Source organism: Mesocricetus auratus, unplaced genomic scaffold, assembly GCF_017639785.1.
Source record: "Mesocricetus auratus isolate SY011 unplaced genomic scaffold, BCM_Maur_2.0 Super-Scaffold_100008, whole genome shotgun sequence".
Lineage (NCBI taxonomy): Eukaryota > Metazoa > Chordata > Mammalia > Rodentia > Cricetidae > Mesocricetus > Mesocricetus auratus.
The window spans coordinates 52,821,136-52,848,381 of NW_024429192.1; the positions used below are offsets into that span (position 1 = coordinate 52,821,136).

General features: G+C 45.2%; 1 protein-coding gene and 1 pseudogene across 9 annotated transcripts in view; both read right to left on the reverse strand.

Moving 5' to 3' along the window:
• The window catches only part of B4galt4 (beta-1,4-galactosyltransferase 4), a 28,913-nt gene extending 2,350 nt beyond the window's left edge, over nucleotides 1–26,563 (reverse strand). The window contains exons 1-7 of one of the 9 annotated variants that reach the window (XM_013114599.3): nucleotides 26,436–26,563; nucleotides 19,847–19,919; nucleotides 15,957–16,355; nucleotides 13,718–13,950; nucleotides 9,855–10,042; nucleotides 4,510–4,632; nucleotides 1,100–1,204 (exon numbers count right to left, since the gene is read on the reverse strand). In XM_013114599.3, the coding sequence (XP_012970053.1) occupies nucleotides 1,100–1,204; nucleotides 4,510–4,632; nucleotides 9,855–10,042; nucleotides 13,718–13,950; nucleotides 15,957–16,209 (902 nt within the window). In that variant the 5' untranslated portion in view covers nucleotides 16,210–16,355; nucleotides 19,847–19,919; nucleotides 26,436–26,563. The other 8 variants (XM_013114598.3, XM_013114600.3, XM_021227985.2 and 5 more) reach the window with 8 other exon arrangements.
• Nucleotides 4,639–9,820, reverse strand: LOC110341135 (annotated as a pseudogene).
• Nucleotides 26,564–27,246: the final 683 nt, after the last annotated feature.

The following is a 27,246-nucleotide window of genomic DNA, read 5'->3' on the forward strand; positions in this document are numbered from 1 at the left end:
TCACGAAGAACATGGACTACAACAGAAGGATGCTCAAGACACCAGATTATTATTCTGGAAGATGACCCATCAGTGATGGGCTCTCGCCCTTCAGTCTGCCCCTTCTGTAGTAACTATACCCCCAAGGTACTCCAACAGGTAAGAGAATATGCCCTTCTTTGTGAGAAGATTTAATAAATGAAGACGAAATGGTAGAACTGGGGTATGACAGCTTTGCAACCCTTGATTTAAGTGAGAAGCAACAGCTGCTAAAAGTCATTAGGTAAAGCTATAATGAGAAATCTTAAAATGAGCAGGCTGGGCTGACAATACAAAAACCACAATACAGGCCTGACACCAAACTTGCTCACCTACTTTGGAAAAAAGAAAAAAAAAAAGCAAAGGTCACGTGAACACATCAAATCTCCAAGTGGCAATTAGCAATAATTCATAAAGGGGGTGATTCTGAATCTACTGGATAAATGGCCTGGTGTGTTCAACAATAAACAATAAACTGCAAGGAATAAAACAAGGAAAAGAAGGGTAGGGAATGGTGGTAGACACCTACACTCCCAACACTGGTAAGGCGAGACAGTGTGGTCACTCGAGGCTAAAGGGACAGTGAAACTATCTGCAAAAAGAATCAAAGGAGAGCCTCCAGGCCAAAGGAGACCACCCTGATAATAACATGGACCTTGTTTCTTTATCACACTGAACAAAGCAACCCTGTTTTGTTTTAAAGGTTCTTATTAGACAGGCAGGAAAATCTGAATACTGATTGGACATGCGGTGATGTAATGAAGTATTTTGGTAATTTTATTTTAGGTGTGGTAAAGACACTATGGTTCTTGTGGGACTTTTTATATTTTAAGGATGCATGCCAAAATCCATACACACAGTGTGAGGAGAAAAAAAGCAGGACAAAGCAGAGAAGCCAGGAGTTCACAATAAATAAGGGTCTATGTACTATTCTGCCTTATTTGGGCTCTGCTTTAAAAGCTCCTTCATACACAGCTTTTAACAAGGTGAACTGGCTTATGTGATCAACCCAGCATGTGTCTTAGCTACCCAGGAGACTCAGCATCCAGTGGGATGCCAGGTGGGATAATCCAAGCCTTACCGGTCCACGTTCACCTCATTGCCTTTGTCTCTGGTGTGGAAGATCATAGTGTATTTACCCACATCAGGGTTGGGCCGGGAGATTTTCATTTTATGGAGCTCAACCCTAGAAAAATAAGGTTTATTTTGAAATCTAGCCCATTATAAAGGTCCATTCACCTGCAATTTAAAAAAAATCATACACAAATATACAAAGGTGGCTGGCATAGTGTGATGCTACCCACATACACGATGAGATGTAGTCACTAAGACATAGTCACTATCCTCTGTAAACAAAGTGCCGCCAGCTACTTAGCAGTCATATCTTATAAGGACGGAATTAACAAGCAATGCATTCTATAACCCCCTGTGATTTCTAAAAAACTGCTGCAAAACTCTCAGCATCCTATTTTAAAAAAAAAAGACCATTTAAACACTAAAAGAAGCTATAAGTGATAACATACACCTATGATTCTAGCAGGTTGAGTGGGGATGCTGACCAGAGACAGGAAGAGCAGTGAGACATTGAGGCTAGCCTAAGCTAAACGGTGAGATGTAAGCTAACCTGAAGTGCAGATGAGATGTTATATCATAAACAAAGAAATAATATTTAACATTTGCTAATTGAGAAATGCCAACTTGTAGTTAATCATTTTTTAAAAAGAGAGAGAAAACCTGATAAAAATATTAATTTTAATATATTCCAAAGAGCAAGATAAACAATTCTGTCAGGCTCTCTAATTAATATCATTGTCGCATCACAAGGAAAAGAAGGGCTGTATAAAGTCATACTCTTGAATGCCATAAACCAAGGTTCAGTCTAAGCTCTGTAACTGACAACTGCATTGAGTCTGCTCATCCTACCAGATCTCAGCCTTGCCTAGGAGGGAGACTGGTGACAAAGAATACATTTCAAAGGTCCACATACAGGATGCAATGGTGTGTGCTTTACAGATGGTAACACATTCTGTATGAGCACAGACTGGTGATCAAGGCTAGCAGATCTCAACCAATGTTGTGTTCTGTCCTTCCTGGCTTATCCAGTACATGAATGTCGATCTGTTCAGAAGACCGTGGTGTTCCCATGGAGGCAGGACAGAAAGACAGAAAAACAAAGGGACATGGGAAGAGGAAGGCCCCTCACCCTGGGATCTCGTTGCCTTTCCTGTAGACAGAAAGGAAGCTTCTGCACTGCTGATAAGGCCAAAATTGCCTGCAGAGATAATGCACGATTTTCCTACAGACACCTCAAGCTAGGATGCTAAAAACAACAGTGTCTGCCTAGGGCCAGAATGTTTATACCCTTGAGTTTTTCCATGGTAGCACTCCTCTCATTCCTAAATCTAAGTAACCTTCCACCTAAAACTACATTCCAATTCTATACGCAAAAGGAAATTCTGGGAGAGAAATAAGTAAGCCATCTCATAGGTTGTTAAACTCTACTTAAACGTTAAGTGCTGCTTAATTGTTAAACCTTGTTGTAGGGCTGGAAAGATGGCTTAGTGGTTAAGAGAACTGACTGCCCTTCCAGAGGACCTGACTTCAATCCTCAGCACCCACATGATAGGTCACACCTGTCTCCAGTCCCAGGAGGATCCCAACACTCTCTTCTAGCCTCCACAGGCACTGAATGTACATGGTGCACAGATAGGTCTGTGCAAACACGTAAAATAAAAAATAAAGATTAAAAAACTAACCCTAGTTATAGTTTATACCCGTTAAGCAATCTAACTTAGAAACCCACAGGATCAAGGGTGTGTACATTTGTGTGTATGTATATGTGCACACGTGACAATGAAGCATCATTTCCCCTAGAGAAGCCCACACCTACACACGGGTATGTCTTATTCTCCCCCCATAAAAAAAAACCTCCATTTCTATGAACACCTGCACCTAACCCTGCACCTGATCTGTATTAAGACTGCCTTTAAATAAATTCCCATTCTGCTCTCTACTGGTTTGCTATGAAGTTCTTTTCTGCAGGGGGCAGAGCTCTCTGAAGAGGCTGCTGAAGGTGACTTCCCACCACTGCTGACACTTACAAATAAAGCCCAAACCGAGGGTTTCCCTGTCCCTTAAAGCTGAGGGACAGCAGGAAAGGAGACAGCGAGGGATGTAACCACAGTAACTGACTATGATAGCTCAGCCCAGCTAGGTGATGCAGTGGACTTGGAGAAGAAGAGAGTACTGGCTCCTTCTAACTCTTTCTACCCCTACCCTGAATCCAGCAGCCTGTGTGACCAAGGATTATGAGTGCTGAGGGGCTGGGGGACATGGAGCCCTTTGGCAGGAAAATCCCCCTCTTTCAGAAACATTGCAATGGCTCTGCCCAAAGGAACAAGACTGGTCAGCATGAGGCCTTCAGGTCCTACCACCAGCACAGAGGGAATTTGATAGCCACACATCTACTCATTCAGAACTGCAGTTTGGACCAATACTTTCCAAGAGGCAGTGGGAAGAGGAAATGATCCCCTGACTGCCAGGAGGCCCTTGTGATAACAACTCTGACATACAGGCCATGGGCTTGTGAATAGGAATTTCTGGACAATGGGAAAGTCTTTAACCCTCAAGCCACAGAAAGAAAGAAAGAGAGAGAGAGAGAGAGAGAGAGAGAGAGAGAGAGAGAGAGAGAGAGAGAGAGAGAGAGAGAGAGAGAGAGAGAGAGAGGAGGGAGGGAGGGAGGGAGGGAGGGAGGGAGGGAGGGAGGGAGGGAGGGAACGAAGGAAGGAAGGAAGGAAGGAAGGAAGGAAGGAAGGAAGGAAGGAAGGAAGGAAGGAAGGAAGGAAGGGCAGAAAGAGGGAAGGAGGGAAGGAAAGAAGGAAGGAAAGGAAGGAAGGAAGAGAAAAAAGGAAAGTTCTGAGGAGGAAAACAGAGGCAGCCAGGCACCCAGGGGAATTTCTCTTGGTCCTTCAGAGCAGAAAGCTGTCTTAAGGGATCCAGGAGTTACACTAGCAGCCCAGTGTGAGCCTTCCAATTCAAGTAGCTCCCACAGCATGTAGCCAAAGAAAAGCCTTGCCTTCTCTGGGACATGTATCTCCTCCTTAGAGACAGCAGTCTGCCCCACATGCTGGGCCATTGTCAGGGCCCTGAGAGTCTGAGGAAAAGCACAAGACTTATCATAGGCCATTCCCAGAGTGGCAGTCTCTCAGAAACCTTAAGTTTAGGACTTCCCATTCACTAGTGGGCCCCAAGGCCCCCACCAACACTTCTGCACCCCAAAATCAGCAATAGACTATCCTCCTTGGTTACTAGACTTCTAATGACAAAGAATTTTGGTCATTCTGTCCTTCACACCTTACCACTCTTTTTAAGCCAAACGCTGTAGCCTCATGACCTGCTGTCCTGGCCTTTACAGGAACTACACATAAGCAAGGGTTTCCAGAGCCACCAAGATAGCAGAGCCCCATGAAGGCTCCCTTCTCTGCTGATCACCTGAGTCTGAGGTCATCGTCTTCGCCTCCCCATCCCCAGTAGTTGTTAGAGAATCCATTCACCTTGAAAAACTGTTCTCTGCTGAGGGCAGTAACACCCCCAAAATATTTATTGTAGCGCAACCTGCAGCAAAAGAGAAGAGAGAAAAATGGTGACATTTAGCACAAGGACCCTTTGTTCCCACAGACACTCTAGCATCTCTGCTTCTGGGGATGGCGTTGCAGGAACACTTGAAGAGAACATATTTCTGCCCATTTCATCCATTTAGTCTTTTCTCATGTCTGCCTCCCTGTCCTCCTGGATTCTAGCTGCTGTTGATATCACTAATCAAGATGACCCCACTAAGTAAGATGACCCCACATACTTGTTATTGACAACAGGTATTCAGAGACCTGTAAGGATACCTGAGGACACTACTGCTCAAATGTCAGTGAGCTTTCATCCCAGGTACCAATCCAAGGAATGGTAACAGCTGCTAAGGGCACCGAGTGCAGAAAGATTGTGGGCTGCATCCATGTTCAGCATGAATGCATCATGATGAATATTTTTCCCCTTTCTCTTTTGGGAGCGAAGAAGTGTGAATCAGGAGGTAACTCCAGTCCACAATATGTGTGTGCTCACTCTGCAGATCTCCATCTTAGACTTTGTTTCCTACAGAATTCAGCACAACACCCCACTGCCCTGAACTGCTTACTTGGGCAACTGGATGGAATACAGTGCCTCTCGTGAAAATTAAGTATAAAGAAAACAATTTGGTTTTGAGGGCAAGACAATAAATTATTCTTAGGCTAAATTGGAGATGTTCCTGGGTCCTTTGCCAATAGGCAGAGGACGCACGTTGCAAGCTCACAAGACACCTGTGGCTACAGATAATTCAGCAGTTGTGAACACTCGAAGATGCCAGAGTAGGAGAAATGACTGGAAAACAAGAGTGGGAAAGAACTGAGCATGGTGTGGACCGACTATTGAGACTGACACAAAAGAGCAGGAGCTAAAGACCAGGGGAAGGGTTGAGAGGCACAACACAGAGTACCTCCAGGGAGAAAGGGTTCTTCTGTGTTCTAGTGACAAGGCAGCAAGCCATGACGAGGCTAATCCTCAGAACAACTGACATCCTTTGGAAGCCCTGGTGGCGGGAGCTAAGGAACAGCCATGGGACCACATGGGGGATTTCTAACTTCAGTCAACTTCAGTTCTAAATGTCTGGAGCCAACTAAATACTGACGTTTCCCAGACAAGAAGAAAAACCAAAAAGAAAGACTCAATACACAGTAGGCATTTTCACCTGACAAGTGGCATCCCTGAGGCTTCTCTGAGGCTGAGGAGTTTCTACAAGCCTAGTACAAACTAGTGACCCTAGTTATGCCATCACAGAAGTAGACTTAGTTATGGCAACCAGATTATAATCATGACAAATATCTGAGGAAAGCAACTTTAAAGGAGGAAAGTTTCATTTTTGGCTCGTAGTTCCAATTCGTGGCCAGCTGGCTCCATTGTTTTCAGACCTGTGGCAAGTGAGAATTTCATGATGGAAAAGGTATGACCAGTGGAGAAGGCTATCACTTCCTGACAGTCAAGATACAAAGATGAGGAAGGGGGACTGGACAAGATGCACCCCTGAGAACACACTTCAAGTGACCTACTTCCTCCTAGTAGACCCCAAGCTCTGAAAATATCCATCACTTCCCATTAATGCCATCAGATTACAAACCCATCTTCTAGTCCACTGATTATGTGAGAGCCCTCAGGATCTATCTTTAGAGATGCCCTCATATGCACCCCTGAAGTACATCCAACTGATCTCATTGGCACCTCTCAGTCTAATCAAACTGACAACCTAGACTGAGCATCACAATTACATTCGCACAAATAAAATTCTGGGAAACTGCATTTTCAACCTAAAACCAATAAAAAGAAATAAAATATTTAGAACATGGCCATTTCTATCATTTACTGGCAATGACTTGTGTCCCAAGATTCCCAGACTCTAGTTAATTGGGAAGGGACTCAACTACCAAAGCAGCAGCTACATCTGGACCCTGTGGATAGGAATACCAGCCCCACTAAACCTTCCAGGCACCAAAGAACAGTCTCCATGAGAGACCCAGCATGCATGCTCTGGAGGGGACTGCGGATGCCACCACTCATGATGTTCTAGCAGCTGGCTGAGGGCACAATGCCACCACGGCTCTTCCCTCCTAGAGCTCAGAGCTGAACAACCTCAGGGTTCTTAGAAAGGAATCACTGCCACACCAAGAGGAACAGAGCCTGGAAGGACCCAGATCTTCAAAAAAGGGAGAATCTGGTGGTGAGGACCAACATAGGCTAAGGAGCACTGAGACCAGCTCAGATCTGGGGGAGGAACAGCAGATGCCTCCAGGGAAAACTACACACCTACTCTCACCACGGCTATCTAGCAAATGCCTCTGTATTACCTTTTGCTTTTGATCCATTTTTCTGGAATAGGATACATTTAAGTGGCCCTAAGGTGAGTTTACACATATATTTCAAAGGGCTGTAAGGTCCCCAGAATGAGGTAAATATAGTCATAGAATTACAATGGGGTCCTTGGAAAAAGGCGGCAAATTCAGAGGAAATCCTGGCAGTAAAATTCACCATGAGGCTGAAATACTTGGGCACGTTGCTTTAACTTCCTCACGCTCAATGTGTGGCAAGTGAAAATATTTCTTGTTTTGTTTTCACAGTCCAGGCCATTTGTTCCCTCTTGTATATTAGGTCATGAATTCATATGGAATGAGTGCCAGAAGCTCAGGCTCCTTCCAGTTAGTGTGGCTCTGGGTAGAGCAGGCTGGTGGTCAGCTGGACCTAGGCACCCCTCTCTTCTGCTTCGTTTTTCTTCCGATCGTTTTCCTTCACCCGCTTCAGGAAGCTGCCTCGGCTCTGGGAGAGCCTGGTATGCTTAATCCGCACATTAATTCCCTTGGCAAGAACCTTGCCCTTAATTTTCTTGATTGCAATGATGCCCACGGCATGCCGGGAAATGCTGTAGACTCTTCCAGTTTTGCCATAACACTTACGGGGTATTCTGAACAGTGCCCATTCCATTGGTGTTTACAGCATCACCCCTTGTATGTATGCAGCCAAAGGAACAAGCCCATGTTTCCTAGAAGGCCGGGAGCACATAGAGCTCCTGCCCTTCCTCTTTCCCTTGTGTTTGTCGTTTGGAAGTTACTGGAAGATGGCTGCCACAGCTGGAAGGGGACAGTGAAGCCTGAGCTAGCTGATGCTCCATGACACAGTGATAACAGAACTGAGTGCCTGCAGCTGAATGTGCCAGCCACTGGCTGGACTTTGCCCATGATAGCAAAGTTAAGGAGATAGAAGGCCTGCCTCTCTCTGGCCACAAATAAATGAAGCATCTATGTGATGCATACAATAAGACAGGAAAAATTAAAGTAATGAATTTTACTTAAAAATGTAAAACCTAGGTCTGAACAGATGAAGATAGGAAGTATAGGGCAAGCATAACTCAGTGGTGGAGATCTTGCATCCGTAAGGGCCTTACGTATAACTCCCATCAGCACATGCACATACACACACATCATCATCAAACAATATTATTTTTAGCTTATAAAAGAGGGTCACAATTTTCCTCAGAGATTTAAGTCAAAAGGTAAGCAAGCATATTCAAATATGCAATGGAGAAAAAGACTTGTGAGCGGTGTCTACGAATAATAGCAATGTCTGACAAACTGTAAGGACAAGTTAAACTGCAAGACTCAGGCGCAGGCTTGTCTCTTTTACAGTGCACAGCATCTGATGGAATCTATGATGGTGACACCGAAAGGTAAGACAAAATCAGTTCCCAGCAGGAGGGGGCAATTATCTCTGCTCACTGAAGGCAGGTTAACACAATGGTACAATTTAAACTCTTAATCCAAGATCTATCCTTAACAATCGTATGCAATTGCTCACAAGAACAGGAAGCTTAAGGTTCAGAGGCAGAGTCAATCCCAATTGGGCATGTAGACTGTTGACATTTCTACATAGGAGTGAGCAGAGAGGATCACTGGACCCTGGCCTTCGTTGCCAGATACTCCCCCCAGTCATATGTATAAAATGCACATGACCGTGAGATCTGGGGAAGTGCTAAGGGAGGTTAACCCAATGGACCACCATCTATGTGGGCACACAGAAGCTGTCCCTCTGCCATACTTAGTGCAGACCTCCAGAAAGGCTGCTTTAGGACACACATCTTCCTGCTGATAGCTGCTCACCCACGCTCTATAAACAAGCCTAATAAACACATCGTTCCTCAGGGTGAACTTCAGTGGAATCAAACTTTGATTTGTCACAAGGACCTCAGAAGGAGGGGGCAGATGTGGGTTACATGCCTATCTTGAAAGGAATTCTACTGAGAGTTACAAAAGAGTTCTCTTGAGGAGTCCAAAGCAGAGATCTACACTGTAGAAGCAACATGGAAGGGAAGACCAAGGAAGGTGTCAAGAGACTCAGTTTCCCTTTCACACTCTATATGCTCTGGTAAGTCTCCCACCCTACTTCACAGCTTAGTTTATTTTCCTACTGACTTCCCTCTTCCTCCCTCCCTCCCAACAAGTGCTTACTGTTGGATTTGCAGATTAACCATCTCCACAGGAGCTTCCTGTCTCAGTATATTAAACTGCCTTTTCAAACTGACTTCTTGGCCCCTAGCCTAGTAGCTACACAAGAATGGCAGGGCTTAGAAGAAGGTGACAGGGAAGTGTGCATGCAATCAGTTTAATTTACCTAGAAGTTAGCTCAATCCCTATTTCCTTCAGTTGTCTTTGACTAGGGGCTGATATAAAACAATTAAAATCATTTGTTCCTCTCCTGGGGATAGAAATCGAGAGGAATGAAGGAATGGACGCATTTCCCATAGTGGCTTTGAAAAACGGAATTTGTCCTGAATATCCTGATTCCCAATCAGACATCTGTACCCCACCTTTTCCTAGAACTCTGGCAAGCTATCCTAAAAGGAGATAGCATGTACAATCACTGGCCTATGGGACACCAGCGTGTTGTCCAGTAGAGGAGATCAGGATAGATGGGCAGAATTCTACTGTGTGGGAAAGCCTGACAAGTCCTGCCACAGGTGCTGCAGGGTGAGGCCACCACGATTTGCTATGCTTGGATTACACACTGCTCTCCTCTCCGTTTGTCTTTGTGCTTCTTGCCAAGGCTGTGGGAAGCCTTTTTTCCTTATTCCATCCTTTAATTGCTGTTCTGCACATTAATGGAAAACGGGCCATCTTCCCCCGCCTCTTGCTTTCCTAACTCGCTCTGGACACCACATTACAGTCTTGGTCATAGTAAAACACTCTGCACAGCCAGCGCTGCCTTACCTGTAGCCAGTGCTGTTCCTGCCAACCACCAGGTGCTTGGGCTGATCACCGCACGTGTAAAGGTTGAAGTCATTCTCAGGCACTAGGTCCACATCGTGGAATATGAAGCAGTCCCAGTTTTGCTCCTTGAGAGCTTCCAGATAGCCCACATTCAGGAGCTTGGCTCGATTAAACTTTTTACTTCCAGTCTATTGAGGACAGAAATGAAAATGAAAAGAGCTCTGGAGATAAGGCTCTCCCTCCACAACCATTTAGGAGAAGTACATTACCCTTTTCCATTCACAAGACAACAGACACTAGGGATCTAACAGAGGAAATGTGATGATAACAAAAGACCAGTTTTGACTTTGGGTTTCACACGTATTTATACTCTATAATTTAAAGGCATCCCCTTGAGTCTGATGGTGCCTAATTTGCTTAGAATGATGAAAAAGTTTAGTAGGTTGGTTGCATGAGAGCAAATTTGAAACATTCCTTCTTCTGTAGACCAAGCTAGCCTGCCTCAGACTTTCAAATGCTGAGATAACAGCATGAACCATCACACCAGATCAGAAAACATCCTCATTTTTAAAAAATTATTCTCTCTCTCTCTCTCTCTCTCTCTCTCTCTCTCTCTCTCTCTCTCTCTCTCTCTCTCTCTCTCTCTCTCTCTCTGTGTGTGTGTGTGTGTGTGTGTGTGTGTGTGTGTGTGTGTGTGTGTGTGTGTGTCTGCCCCTGTGAGTATATGCCACATGAATATAAGTGCCCTCTAAGGTCAGAAGAAGGCACCAGGTCCCCTGGTGCTGGAGTTACAAGCAGTTGTGAGCATCGGGAAGTGAGTGCAAGGAACCAAACTGACCTCTGCCGGAGCAGGATGTGTTCTTAACCACTGAGTCATCTTTCCACACCCAACCCCACCCCACATACTTAATCCTACAGAACAGTATGATTAAAGACCAAGATAGCTTTGAAAAAACAGCTGAGATGATACATTTTATGTGATATTTTTGCACAAAAAAATTAATGTAGTCTAAAAATACAAATAAAAATAAATCAACACTAATTAATTGGGCACTTAACATTGATTAAGAGGCTGGAACTCATGTTAAGTGTTCTAAACTCAATCTGAGAGTGTCATTATTAATTCCATATAAAACTACAAAACCTCTTGAATGTGCTTGTCACATCCATTAGTGTCACTGCTTCCCTGTCAGCTCTCAGCTGATCCCCAGCTAACCTTACATGCTGACGCCCAACACCCAAGAGACTAAGCTAAGAGCTTGCCAGCAAGGATGAAGAAATTGGGACCTATCAACAGAGAAGGTTGTTGCCAACACTTCTAAGCTACTTAAAACTTTCTTGAAAAAGGCTTTAGAAAAGAATATTGTTATGACACTAATATCAGAGGCTATTCCTCAGTGGCCTTGCAGAGGGAGCTAAAGAAACTCCACCTGTAATATCAATACTTCACATGCAATATGACCCAAGGACTTTTTGGCATTGCTTTGTTCAAGGATAAAGTCTGAGTTGACAGTTTATTGTAAGATTATAAGCAATATCTTAGACATTATCACAGCATGTTCCTGAAAAAGTAACAGGGTAGATATATTTCTGTTCATACAAATGACAGAGGACCCACCCAGGAGTGATGGTACATGCTTATGATCTCAGTATTCAGAGTCAGAGGCAGGAAGATTCATGTTTTCATCAAGCTAGCCTGGCCAACCTGGGGGTGGGGTGTGGGTGTGAGGGGGTACAGTAGGAGAAGGAGCAGGAAGAGGAGCCAGAGGAAAAAAAGGGGACTTGGGAGACATATGACTAACAACCTCAGTTCAATCTCCAGAACTCACATAACCACCAGATAAGTCTGTGACCAGGCAAGGCTTGCAGTGGAAGGATTGGGACACCAACCCAGCCACAAAACCTGCTACCTACAATTTGTCCTGCCTGCAAGGTGTGCCAGGGTACAGGTGGTGCAGAACTTGTGGGAGTGGCCAACCAATGACTGGTCCAACTAAAGGGAAGAAAAACCAATAAGATGCAAACACCTGCAACCGCTGCATGCCTGTGACAAGACAGAAGGTAGAAAAAGAGCTGCCTAGAAGCTCTCAGGTAAGCTACCCTGGAGTAGCAACAGCAGAAACAGTAAGAGAGACCCTGTCTCAACAAGGTAGAAGGAGACAAACAACTGCGTTATCATGCACAAGCCAGTACAGCACCCACATAAAAATAATTTTGAAAACAAACTAAAAATAGTACTATATTTTGGTAGCTACCCATCCGGAGTAAGAACTTAGACTCAATAAACCACAGTTCTGACCAATGATGTTAAAAACAAAAATAATTCCAAAACAAAATGAGTGGGCTGGAGATTTAGCTCAGTTGGTAGACTGCTTGCCAGTCCCCGTAAGGCCCTGAGTTCAACTCCCAGCACCAGCAGAACCAGGTGTGGTGATGCCTGCCTACAATCCCAGTATTTGGCAAGCAGGAGCAGGAAGATGAGAAATTGAAGATTATCCTTGGCTGTGTTTCAGGCAAGCCAGCGTGACATAAGACCCTGTTCAAAGAACAAACCACACACCAGAAACTACAGGAGCTACAGAGATGGCTCAGTGGTTAAGAACAATTGCTGCTTTGCAGAGGGTATGGGTTTGGTTCCCCACACCCACCTGACAGCTCACAACCGTCTGTAAGTCCAGTTGCAGAGAATCCAAGACCCTCTTCTGACCTTGGTGGGCACCAGTCATGCACACGATGTACTTACAGACATGTAGGCAAACACTTATATACATATAATAAAAATAAATCTTTAGCCAGGTGGTGGTGGCCCATGCCTTTAATCCCAGCACTCGGGAGGCAGAGGCAGGTGGATCTCTGTGAGTTTGAGGCCAGCCTGGTCTACCAAGCGAGTTCCAGGACAGGCTCCAAAACAATACAGAGAAACCCTGTCTTGAAAAAAAAATATTTAAAAACTCTTAAACTTTTATTTCAAGTCCTAAAAATCGGACACAGATGTACTAGATAAACCCCCTGATTATCAAGTCTCTCATAAAGTATACACTACACAGGAGAACCCATGAACTGTCAATTCTACCCAAAATTGGGATTACCAGCTACATCTTCTATTAAGGAAGCAGTTAATAAATTTGCCCACACTCTTATTAGAGTTTATAAGGATCTGAAGGAGTATTATTTAAATGGCCCAGGGTGAGTAAAAAGCTTGACACAGATGTTTAAACTAATCCTGTATTTTTCTTTTAATAAACTTTAATACCAAAAAGAGGCATCTTTACCTACTTACCATTAACTGACTGACCTTAGAGCCCAACTCTTCCAAGGCCTCCTATAGTTGGTTATGTGCTGTTCCTACTAACTGCTTCTGCAAGCCAAATCAGTGAGTCAAGAGAGTGAAAACTAAACCTCGCCTGTTTGGCATGATAAACGGTGGTGGAGTTAAAGGCTGGGATGATTAGAAAGCCACAGAACTGGCTGGCTGTACCACCGGCACGAGGCAAAATGGCTCATGAGATTTCTCTCCTGCACAGCCACACTCAATAGCAACGGGCAGAAGCCCAACTCCGCATTGTGTAACACGGCAAGCTCAGAAGGAACAGGACAGGCAGGAGAGCTCAGGGGTAGGGATGGGCTATTGCTGGCTAATGTGGAGGGATTGCAAAAGCAGGCTGTCTCCCCGGGTACATTTTAGAATAGTAACATTTCATGGAGATTGGTCCATGACTCGACATTTGGGAATAGAATTTCCTCTGCTCTCTTCAAGGGTGAAGGAAGCAAACTCTCCTTTTGATGATGATCCTTTGGCCCTAAACAGGCAGATATATTGCTTCCACCACAGAGTACAGGGCCCAGGAAAGCCCCACACTCACCTGGTGGATGATGTAGATACCATAGTCCAGCTGCTGCCTCTGCAGAAAGGGGTGCAGGTGCTCCAGCAGATATACCAGGTGCTTCTCTCTGTTCCGGTGGGGAATGAGGACAGCCACCCGCTGCACGGCCTTACATTCTTCAGGGTGATACCGGCCTCCGGTCACTTTGGGGTTTTTTGCCTGTACTTCCTCCAAAGTGAGGTCCGGCTCAAAAATGAGCTTGCTCTGGCCTCCTGCCATCAACATGGGACACATGTTGTAAGAGGGACTATGTCATAAAGCTCTGGGGATTGCATCACTGATTCGGATGAAAGGTTGACCCTCTACCTGATGCACTGTTAGCACCAAAGGAGTGTCAGCTTCTATTGCTCTCAGCCAGTCTCATTTAGTCATGAACTGTACAGAGAACGATAAGACAATGACAGCCTGGTGGCGAGTCACGCAATCAGTGTTTGAGAGCATTTCATGTGCTGGACAGTCAACTCGGGCTCTATGATCCGTTCTGAATGAGGCATGCAGACTGCCCAGCCACCTCACTGCTCACTGGAGATCAGAAAGTCCTGGGTAACTCCTCCACCAAAAGGAGGGTGACATATAAAAGCTGAGCACATTCTATAGACTCCAACTTTTGCACAGGGCCCTTTTCCTACTTCTGCCCTCCACTCCCCAGGCTTAGATCCCCACAGGTAAGGTACTAGGAAGGAACTGAAGCCCTCCTGACTCCCTAGCTAGGGTGACAACTACATGTACTCTGCAACTTCTCTCCCATAATGCCACTAGGGTAGACATTTCCAGCTAGCCCAGCATCTGCCAGTGAAACTCAAGATGGTCCATGGTAATAAAACCTGGGTGAGGCTTCAAATATCAGACTGAAGTAACTAACACCATTTTCTGACCTGAATTCAAAGGCTATGCTGACTAGTAAGGGAGGAGACAGAATTCTCCTAGGAACTAAGATCCCTTCCCCATACCTTACACTCCCTATAAGCACCCACATACACTGAACAGGCTTTAAATTCTCAAGCTGCTTACAAGTAGTTCATGTGACCTTTCTCAACAGCCTGAGGCATACTAAAATAGAGGGACTACAATCCACATCAGACTAAGAACAGGCCTGCAAAGAGCCCTGGGCCACCCAACAGACCACTCTCTCAGTGTACGCAGGGAGCCACAGATGCCTGTCTGGGAGAGCAGCTGGACTACACAGCTAGAAGGGGCATCCAGCCTACACACTGCTTGCTTACTGTCTCTCCAAGAAAGAACCACAAACAGATGAACACCACACTGTGACCATCACAGCAGGTGGAGCCCAAAGCCAGCTGAGATGTCCTGGGACTGAGGCTGGTCCCGGGCAGTCCCTGAGTTCTTCCTAGAAGAGGAATGACATCTAAGCTGAGTTTCAGATAACTCCATAGGAACCTACTAGACCCACGTGGATTGCAGAAAGGCATTCTGGGAAAGGGGATCAATACAAGACAAGGCTTAGAGGGCTTTCTGGGAAAGTGTGAGCACTCTGGTGCTCTGAAGAATCAATGTGTGAAAACTGATTCACATATTCAATATATGTGAGCATTTTTCTCTTTCAAATGCACTGTGCTCACTAAAACCAATGTATTGTTCATTGAAGCTGAAAGGCAAGAAATCAATGGAAAATCAAAACATACGAGATCCTGAAGAAATAACCCTAAAAACAACACTGAAGAACTTAGTCCTATCTCTTGACTCCATGCTTTCAGCCAAAGGGACACTAACAGATGAGGCACAAATGAAAGGCTGCACGTGCTTGCACCTTCCACCATCAATCCAGGAGAGCGTGCCCAGGCAGTTCACTGTCTTAGAGAGAATATGGGAGACACACGGAGCAGAACCGTAAGTCCAGACCAGCTGACCTAATATAGTATGAATGATAAAAGCCATGCGCATTCATATGGTAGGATTGAACTACATATTGGTGAGAATCAACCAAGTAGAAGCTGAACGTAATATTGAGTCACGGGAGCCACACACAGCACATGCTCCCAGTGTCAGCGAATCCTGAAGTCAGGACATGGAATGAAAAAAGCATAGGACTTACAAATTTCTTGGGGGACACCATTTCTTAACAGCATGCTGACTCCAAGGTATATTCATTTGGCGAAACTTAACTGGGCTGTATTCTCCTGATTTTTTTTTTACTTCTCCGCATATCTGTTATATAATTTTTGTAGTACTTAACAAAACAAAAACAGCAAATACTTACTGAGGTTTGGAGACACAGAAGGGCAGTTACCAAGTTCTACTTTTTCTATGGCTGCACCATGGACCAGAGTTTCTTCCTTCCCCAAAGGTATGGCCTTGTAGAAACTAGCCATGAAGACCTTTGCCTTGGGGATCACTTGAATAGGACCCACAAAGTAGTTGCTGGTGGCCCATCCAACCACAGTCAGGCACAGGGTAAAAAACAACAAGAATCGTAATCTGTAGGGGAGGAGGTATGGTGGGTTGCAGCCCATGTCTCTTATTTTTATGAGTAATGCGTATCTCCACTTCAGCTGGAGTGAAGAAGTTTCTAATTATACTTTTCCAGTCCGACTGAGAATGTGATGACAATTTAAGAGGCGATGTCTGCCATTGTCCAGCAGTTCTAGTCCAGAGACCACTGAAAGGCAATCACAAAGGATGTGTTGTTTGGGGTGGAAATCCTGTCCAAAAATGACAGACCTCAGCGCACATTAGAAACCCAATCCCTAATTGGGATTGGAATGTAAAAACTAAATTAATTTTAAAAAAAGAAAGAAACCCAATCCCAGTTGAGTTGCAGTCTAAGTGAGATGCTAACCCAGGGCAGAGCCCAACAGAGGTAGAGTGGGACAAGAAACACAAGGGACCCAAACAGAGGATGCCAGCAATCTATGAGAAAAACAAGTAAAGACCAGGGATATGAGTTCAAACAGAAACCCCAGTTCTACCACACAGTAGTCATGTGATCTATGCCCCGTCACCTCACTGACCCCACCTTTCTTATCTGGAGAGTGGGGGTAAAATGAAGTCCACCCAGATAACATGGCTGGACTAACATGTAAAGTACCACCAGTCTCGTGGCACACACTGAAGTGTAACATGAATAATAAAAGACCCAGAGACTGATACTGGTGTTCAAACTTCAAACTGAAGTTCAGAAAAGCAAAGCAGCTGGCCACTAAGTCTTACCTCTACTTCAGGCTGAAAGGGCTGACCCACGAGCTCTTCACAAAGTCTCAAACTGCTGCCTCTCCTCAGTGAGGCTGGAGAACTAAATGTCTCTACCGAAGACCCTGCTTCTATCTTTTATACCCCTCTAGTGCTGGGATTAAAGGCGTGAATTCTGTTACTCTTTTAGACTGATTCAATCTTGTATACTCCTGGGTGGCCTCGAACTCAGAGAGATCCATCTACCTCTTAATCCTGAGTCCTAGGATTAAAGGTGTGTACCACCACCTCCTAGTTTCTAGCTGTTGGGATTAAAGGTGTGTGTCACCCCTGCCTGATCTCTATAGCTTGAGACTGACTTTGCTTTTCTGAATCTTCAGGCAAGCTTTAATAAATCATTAACAATATATCACTACACTAAAGCAGCCACCAAATAGTGACTGTCACTCTCCCTGCTACATTAAAGAGACTAGTCCAGGGATGGCCAGTGGGCAGATGTACTGGCAGCAACCTAGACCACCTCTTTATCAATGGTGTTTCTCACACATAATAAGTTGTCCTGATTTCATACTTCAATATCATGAGGTGGGATAATACAAATTCATCTCTAAGAGGAGCTATGCTCTTAGTTATTAACAAAACCCTGACTTTTCAGGGTACTTCAGGTACAGCACCACTACTGGTAAATTCACTAGATGGTAAGGATACAGCTTACAGCATCCCCACATCCTCTCTGCACCATCAAAGTCACATTATGCCTCAAATTCCAAACATCTTATCAAGAGAAATGCAGCGAGGACTAAAGCCAGACTTGGGGTAATTCCCATAGTCAAATGGACTGTGCTAAGGACCAACAAGCACGTGTTCCTGGTTAAATCTTACGTGATTTAAGGAACTGCACACAGACATTAAGTGTACACTAAGAGGCCTGTCTGTGGGGTGGCCTAGGGTTCTTTACAGGCCTATTCTTCTTAGGCAGCTGCACAGATTGCAATCCCACGGCCTCACCCTGCTTGGCTGTTACAATAAAGCAGTATGACTTGAGTTCTCCTGCTTCTGGAGGTTTTCTGGAAATCTCAAGTTGGGGTCCAGTATGGTTAGCCTTTTGTTGGGGGCCCTCATACTGGTTATATCCCCAATGGCTTTTCCTTGATACATGTATATACACACACAGAGAGAGAGAGAGAGAGAGAAAGAGAGAGAGAGAGAGAGAGAGAGAGAGAGAGAGAGGAAGGGAGGGAGGGGGAGGGAGGGAGGGAGGGAGGGAGGGAGAGAAACAGAGAGAGACAGAGACAGAGAGACAGAAATTAAAATCCAGATTTTATCTCTTAGAACAACATTTTATATGACTATTAATCCAAACATGAAAGCTGTATCTTCATGACCTCACCTTAACCTAAATGTCCCCACCTCCAAATATCATTACATTATGAACTAAGGCTTCAATACATATGGAAAATGTGGACAACAGGCAAACAATTCTCTGTGAGGTAAAAATTTTAGTCTCCTTGCTTTTAAAATTATATTTATTTATGGGGCAGGACATAGGTACAGAGGTTAGAGGACAACTTGTGGGAACGGGTGTTCTCTGATCTCATCATGGGGGCCGCAGGGGTGAAACTGAGGCATCAGACTTGTCGGCAGGCGCCTTGACCCACTAACCCAGCTCACAAAGACCATTAAACCACCTAGGACCACATGCCTGGGTATGAAGAATATGGAGAACTGACCGTAAATCAGCAACACCCTCAGGCTGACGGTTTCTTTCTTCCCTTCATGCCTGGATAGGCCCAACACACAACTGAAACATATAGGTGCCTCTTGTGGCCTCTAACTCTCCTGCACCTCCCTGCCCCTTTCCCCAGAACTAGTTCACATGCCTGCCTGGAGGCCTGCTCTCTTCCCCTCAGTTGGCAAGAAGCCATCAGGACTCTGGGCCAGCTAGACAGCCTCGTGTGGACTTGAGAACTTCATTTCGGGGAAACTTAAATGTGGATGATTGGTGATCATGTTTCATAAAAATCTTTTGTAAATCTGGCCTTTGAACATTGCTTTTCTGAAAGCTGTTTATGGAGACACTGCCTGGAAATTCTCACTGAATTGAAGGAACTAATGATCACAAAATGACTGCAGTGTGAGAAGCAGGAAGGATTTTTAAAAAAATACACATGGAGCTATCTCATTTAGAGGGTGTGGGGAGGCTTGACTTAAAGAAATTTAAAACGTGGCTGGGTGGTGGTGGTGACACATGCATGCATTTAATCCCAGCAGTTGGGAAACAGAGGCAGGCAGATATCTGTGAGCTCAAGGCCAGTCTGATCTACAGAGCAAATGGCCCAGCAGTTGAAAAACAGAGGCAGGCAGATCTCTGAGACTTCAAGGCCAGTCTGTTTATAGACCAAATTCCAGGACAGCCAGGAATACACAGGGGGACCCTGACTTAAATAAATAAATAAATAAACACATACATATACAAATACATAAATAAATATAAATCCTACAGTGGGTGGGATGCGGTTTGAAAATTTCATACCTTCCATACGATTTTTCTGTGAATCTAAAATTGCTCTAAATAAATTTTTTAAGACTGTATTTGTAATTGTGTAGATGCCTGTGTATTGGGTAACAAGGAAAAGACTGTCCTATCTACCTCCTGCAGCTGGAGTCACAGGCAGCTGGAAGCTGCCCAGTGTGGGTGTTAGGAACCGAATGTGAGTCCTCTGAAAGAGCAGTAGGCAATCTCACCAGCCTTAAAAATGTTTTTAAGAACCCTACCTGAGAACTAAAGAGCTATGAATAATGATAAACTAATATCCCTGAGCTGCAGTATATGGAATTTGTTCGGAAGTCAAGCCATGTATCCTCAAAGAGAAAAGTGTGACTAATACTTAATAACTAGGCCTCCACTCCTAACCCCACTTCTTGAGACTAAGCCTGGCCCAGTTAAAAACAATCACTTACCCCTTCTAAGCTTAAGTGTCCTCCATAAAACTGATGACACAGAAGAAATCTCAAGGGCAAAACTCCCTTGTTTCTGTGAGAAAAAAAAATATGAAGGGGTTAGGACACCTCTTTGTGTTCAAGACAGATCTCCTACCCTGTTCTTGGCCTGTCAGCTAAGTGACCAGAGGCTTAGGGACAGGCTGTCTCCACATTTCCCCAGCTTATATAAAAACGTGAGCGGACGGAACATGTTCACTTCATAATGATGTTGTAAGGATTTAACGAGAAGGCACACCCAAACACCTGCCATATTTCCAGAGCTACAGTATTTGCTGTCTGACAATCACTGTGACCCTCGGGTTATCAGATACGGCCGAGATAATCATAATCACACCATTGCTGACTTAATAATAATTTCCATGTGTATATAATACTTTTATAATTACAAACATGATGACTTTCCAAAAGAAAATTATCTCTGGGGCAGTGACTCCCAGGTGGTGCTTGGAAAGGTGCCGTCAGACTTATTTGTACTATTCTTTGGGTAATTGTGAGACTCTCCCTCTTCCCAGAGCCATTCTTGTATTTAATCAAGACGTTGATATGGGAAATGACAGGAGAATCTGCAGAAAGCAAATTCAGGCCACGTCAAGCATTATTTGAGAGCACCCCTACACACCTTTCCTGCCTAGAAATCTGCCCTAGGGTTTGTTTTTACTTCCTTTTCCCTCAAAGCAACAGCTGCACTCTGAGCACCTGCCACTTTTAAGCACAGGCTTAGACACCCACCAGCCAGAAAGGAAAGCATGGCCCTCATCTAGTTCAGTCGTTTCCCAGACCTTACATGTCTGTAATCTGTTTTTCAAACATGCTTGCCCCTCCTCACTCCAGAGAAGAGTAATACATGAAGCAAGATTGGTAGAAGATTGAGATGGGTGAGTGATGTTAACCCGGGGGCCCCCAGTGCTCTGCCATCTCCACGACCATGAAAGCAAGTGTTGCTTCTAACAGGACTTCCAGGAGTGAGCTTAAGCAGTGTTAAGAATGAGGAAGAAGTCCGGGAGGTGGTGGCACATGCCTTTAATCCCAGCACTTGGGAGGCTGAGGCAGGCAGATCCCTGTGAATTTGAGGCCAGCCTGGTCTACAGAGCAGGTTCCAGGACAGCCAGGACAGCCTCCAAAGCTACACAGAGAAAAACCCTGTCTCAAAAAGCCAAAAAAAAAAAAAAAAAAGAATGAGCGTGAAGGGATTTCAGAGGGTCTCCCATTTCAAATACTGAATGAAATATTTGTCTGCCTGTATGCCTGCCTGCCTGCTTCTTTTGGAAAACTACATCACTCAGAGTGAGAGCTACACACATCACTTTGCTCTCCCACCTGAAAAAGTAAGTAACTAGGAATTTGAGGTGAGGAAGTGTGGAAGGGAAGAGATGTTAGAAAAAGATTAGGTTACAAATGCCCCACCCCCACCAGCCTTAAGAATGTCTAGCTGTAAGAAGGTAGAGTCAAAGGCCAAACCAAGTTCCTAATAGCTGGGCACTGGTAATGGTAACTCAACCTACTTCTTGCACAAGAAGTGCAGTAGTGGAGCCTGGGATGCTAGCTTGCTGAAGCCCGTTTTCCCTGGTCATCCTCATCCTTTGCTGGCCTCCGAGCCCTGGAGTATAGAAGGCTAGGTAAGACACAAGCCATTGTCACAAAGAGCTTCCCTAGAAGCTGTTCTCACCCCCAGATACCATCCAGCACCTTCAAAACAGGGACTGCTGGAGGCAGGAAGAGGAGGAAGTAGGGAAGAAATGCACCTGGCTAGGGAACAGGCTAACACGCCAGCATGGGAGAACAGGAAATTCAGATCATGGACGAGCTGATGGCTGGTGTCCCTTCAGAGCTCCCAGGGACTGGCAATTATACATATTTTCCCACCTTCCTTAGATCTCAATTACAACTTCCTAGTGAGCTTTTGGATGACCATTGTCCTGATGCCTATGGCACCTTTGATGGAAAAAATGGGACAGAAATGATAACAACCATTACCATGCAGGAGTCAGCAAGATGGCTTGTCAGGTAAGGGCACCTGTCACCAAGATTACCAACCTGAATTTGATCTCTAGAACTCACATGGTAGAAGGAGAGAACCCACTCCCACAAGTTGTTCTGTTCTCTGATCTCCACACATGTGCAGAGGTAGCTTGCACACACACACACACACACACACACACAATAAATAAATAAATGTGTTAAGATTTTAAGTCACTTCAACTTCCAAATGAGAAACACTGAATATTTTTAATGTGGCCCTGTATTTTAACATATAGAATAAAATTAATTTCTATGAGTACATATTGATATAAATAATCAAATAAAGAAAGGGATAGAAGATAAAAGGTAGCTCTTTCTCATAGTAAAGTTCCAATTTAGGAGCCAGGCAGAAAACGAAAATCACCACTAAGCAAATACTACAGCCATCATTGCTTCCGTCCAGTTTCACCAATGAGCATTAAAATCAATGGATGGAAATTTGATGATGAAGTTTTGTCCTCTGCTTAGCTGCAAAGACTCTCCATCAAGTGCTACCCGCAAGTGGGAACTAGCAGAGGAACTGACATCAGCTTAGAGGCCATCACATCACCAGGCGAGACCTTCCCACCTTTCAAACCTGCTAATAGTACTGATACATAAAGGCCATCAACAGTATTGAGAGATGAAGTCTAGATAGTATTGATACAAGGTTTCGTGGCTGTGTAAAGGGGTTACCATATGAGAAGCTAGGTGAACTTTATCATTTTCAAAACTTTTAAGCAATTTAAATTAAAATATTATAATGGGAAAAATCAGCCATAACCTGAGTATAGCCACAATTAACTGAATTCTCAAAAAAAAATCCCAATTCTGTGTATTCCTGATGTCTCAAATCAACTTAACACGTAACTTCCTAAGATACACTCTATGAATAAGGACATAACATAATTCAAGCCTAAGCCTAATGAAGAAAGTCATGCGGTGGTGGCACAATCCTTTAATCCCAGCACTAGGGAGGCAGAAGCAGGCAGGTCTCTGGGTTTGAGTCCAACTTGGTCTACAGAGTGAGTTCCAGAGGCAGCCAGGCTACACAGAGAACCTAGAGAGAGACACCCTGGGGGGGGGGAGGACAGAATGAGAAAATAACGATTAACAGGGAAGAAAAGGGATTAAACTGTCACAAAGAAGTTTAACAGTTGAAAGGTTCACCTTAGCATTCTTCAATTTGTTCTAGAACAGCTCTGGGTCACACCCACCACTTCCTCCCCTCCACCACTGACTATTCAAAAGGGAGGCTGCCACTCAGCCCACCCCTTCTGTGAACCCAAGTTGTATTGTGTGAGCTCCTCTTAGCTTCCTGTCAGCTAGTGCACATTCTTGAGATAACCAGCTTAGAAAAGAGCTGTTTTGGCTCTCAGTTTGCCGTGTTTCAGCCCATGGTCCACTGACTTCATTGTTTCTGAGCTGTGGTGGGTCAACATCATGATAGGCACATAGGAAGCAAGAGTTACTGCTTTGGAGCCAAAAGGTAAGAGAAAGAGGAAGGGGCCAGGATGTAGTACCCCCTTCAAGAGCATGCTGGTGGCTCTGCAACACCTATTTTATAACCAGAGTCTACCTGTGGTCCTAAGAGCTGAGAATCTCTGAGATGACCTGGGAAAACAACAACAATAACAACAAAAGCAGGCTTCTGGTGTCTCAAAGTTCAACCAAGTGTGTGATCTGCATGTTCTGATTCTCTGCCACTTACTTAAAAGTATTTCTCATCTGTGGCTCCAAATGTATTTTGGTTGGCTCTCCAGAGGAGTGAACAAAGTGGAACATTTCTGAACTCCACTCCAGATTCTAACAGCTGCATCCGAGACCCGGACTGAAACTTAAACAAGAGGGGACACTTACATGCAGCAAAGTCTGCGGTCCAGTGAAAGAAAATGGACCAGGGATCCCAGCACTCGGGTGGCAGAGGCAGAGGCAGGTGGATCTCTGTGAGTTCAAGGCCAGTGTGGTCTACAGAGTGAGTTCCAGGACAGGCTCCAAATCTACAGAGAAATCCTGTCTCAAAAAAAAAAACAAAACAAAAAACAAAACAAAGATTTAAAAAAAATGAGAGAGAGAGAGACAGAGAGAGAGAGAGAGAATCTATAAAGTGCTTACCATACAAGAGCCTGATGGTGATCTGTAGAATCCATCCAAAAGAGCCAGGCATGGTGACACTGGTTTTTAACCCCAATAACACAAGTGGCTGTCCCCTGGCCTCCTCATGCAAGTGTGCACATAAACACCCCAAAATGGACCTTAACTATGACTGAAGGGCTCACTGTTACTATAGCCAAGTAGGAAAAAAAACATAAAACACCTATAAAACACAATCCCAATTATGCAATATATGTGTGCATGCATGAATTCTTCTACCTGTAAAAAAATAGCAGAAATGGTCACTGAGACAAATTTGAGAAAGTTGTGCTTCTAATTCAGGGGTGGGGATGGTTCATTACCAGAAACAATGCTGTTGCTTTCTGGTAAAAATAACTAACTGTCCATTAAAATATTCTTTTTGTTTGTTTGTTTTGGTTTTTCCAGACAGGGTTTCTCTGTATTGCTTTAGAGCCTATCCTGGAACTTGCTCTGTAGACCAGGCTGGCCTCAAACTCAGAGATTTGCCTGCCTCTGCCTCCCAAGTGCTGGGATTAAAGGCATGGGCCACCAACACCCAGCTTCTATTAAAATATTCTAGTTTTAAAATGACATCATTATAGACAGGAACAGTAACATTTGGTTAAAAGTTGGTGACAACTTGATCGTGTAAATTTTAAGAGGACCTGTTCTAAATATGCCCTATAAACCCCTATCTGCACACACACACACACACACACACACACACACACACACACACACACACATACACACAGGCTATCAGTGAACTTCAACACTAGCCAGAGACCTGTAACGCTGTGTACTCTTCTTAAAATACCTATTCCTGGGTCCACACCCAAAGATTTTGTTTCAATGGTCTGGGGTGGAGCCAAGAAAATTATATTTTAAACAGGAAACTGGGTAATTTTGACACATACCATGTTCACTAATGGTTAAAGGAAAGAGAAGGGAAAGAAAAAAAAAAAAAAACAGAGACTAGCCAGGAGTCACCTGAGGTTTATGATTATACTATGAGCACTGAGAAGACCAAAGCAAGAGGATTGCCCCCCAAGCCCCCAAGTCCCAAGCCAATCTGGACTGTATTCGTGAGTTCCAGGCCAGGAGTGACTTGCTTTGGATGCCCCCACTGTAGAAAAAAAAAGGTCTCAAGGCGATTTTTGGTGGTTGATTCCCAAGGCATCTGCACTCATCTCTGTATAAAGCACACACTATGCCTAGCCCAATCAAGTGGCATGTAAAATGCCTACCTACCTATTCTTCCTCAAACAGTTCCGCATGGCCAGCATTTCTGTTTGAGATGTTTTTAACCCTCAGAGCTGTGGCTCTCTCTCTCTAATGCAGCCAGGTACACAAACGTTTGTGCTATCTCATAGAGCTTTCAGTGTCCACAAAGCCCAAACCTGTTCTTTAAAACTAACTTTTAAAAAGGAAGAAAAGAAAACCAACCAACTGGAGACACGTTCCGTTCTGGCACTCTCTGGCAGGGCGCTGGAACAGCCTTCCACACCCTACCTGAATTCCACTTGCTTAACCTGAACCACGTCTGAGATACCTTGAGTTTCTTACATCCTCACAAGAGTGATCACACACACACACACACACACACACACACACACACACACACACACACACACCAGCTGTTTTTAAAATGAGACAAAGAGGCCTTTTCTCAACTCTCAAATTAGCTTCTTTCTGCTCTTTCATCACCAAACCCGTGGGGAGATCAACCAGAGTCAGGCTGCTTCCTCGTTCCCATACCTCGCCCACCTCCCTACACTTAGCAACCGCAGGCGCCCTCAGAGTCCAATTTACCGTCCCCAAAGGCCTTCGCTAGGTACTTATCACCCTCACCCTGAACCCCAAACCAAGACTTAATCACCTTCGTCTTAGAAATGCCAGAACATCAAGAGATACGGGTCCACAGACCCCCAGAGGGATCAGGTGCCAGACCTAAGGCAGGTGTGTCTGAAGTCCTTCAAATCCCCTGTAACTACCTCCAGCTGAGGAAGCTCAGTGCTCACCCGGCTCTCGCAGGCAGGCGCGGAAGTACAGCTCAGCTGAGCCGTCTCCCCAGGTGAAACCCTGTCTAACCCGGCCCATGAGGATGGGCCTTTTCCAGGTAGAGGAGCCTGGGGATGCCAGCACCGGGACACGGGACGCTGCGGATGCGCCCTGCATCTCCCCGCTGCGCCCAACATCTCCCCCGCCCTGCTCACTGGGGCGCCCGCACCCGAGCCGGAGCCGGAGCCCCGCCGAGGTGGGCCTCTGCAGGCCCCCGGCCCGCCGGCCGCTCGCCAGGCAGGACAGCATCACCGAGGCCCGACCGCGCAGACTCCGCGCCCGCCCGGCCCCATCCCGTGGACCCACCAGGCCCGTAGCCGGGCGATGAGCCCTCGGAGCGCGCAGCCGCGGAATTCGGGTCCCGCGTACTCACCCCTGACGGGGCCACCGTGAGGCCGCCCAGGGAAGGGGAGGTGGTGAGGAGCAGTCCCGGGGGATGTCCCTGGTGGACTGCGCCGCCGAGAGGCGGCTCTACAGCCCCGGCTCCGCCTCGCACGCAATGCCATCGCAGGGCGGGCCTGCTCGGTTCTCCAGGGACTTGGCGCCACCGGCCGGCGGGGCCAACAGCACAACGAACTGCAGGGGCTTGAGAAAAAGACGATGCACAATTCAACCTTTGCGGGATCACAAACCTTTCTGAGGTTAGCGCTTCTCAGATTCCATCCCCGGGGACGTCACCAGAACCTGGAAAAGAGATCGAAACCACCAGCTTTACAGAGCAGGAACGTGACGCTTTGGACTGGCAGGAACGTACAAGCCTTTTGCTTCTCTGGCAACACTGAGTGAAGGGTAGCCGTGGCCCACATCCTAGAAACCAGAGGTCTGCAGTTCGTGTTTATTTTGCGTGACATTACCAGGCGACATTGTCATCTACAAAGTTCATGCCTGAGAACCCTCAAATCGCATACCAAAAATAAAAACAGAAACAAACCCTCATCCTTCACAATGTTTTAAGTTTACAATTTTGTGTTGGGCTGAATTCATAACTATCTGGGCTAAGGGTTGGACATAAGCAATTCTAAAGTCCTGACAGGTTGCAGCCTTCTCAGCCATGCATTGTACCAAATTGAAGACAGAATGATGTTTATGCTTTAAAAAAAATCGATTGAAAATAGTGGGCTCCTCTTAGGCACACAGGACAGCAGACTACATGCTACCAGCTCAGAGAATCACAATAAAGCAGT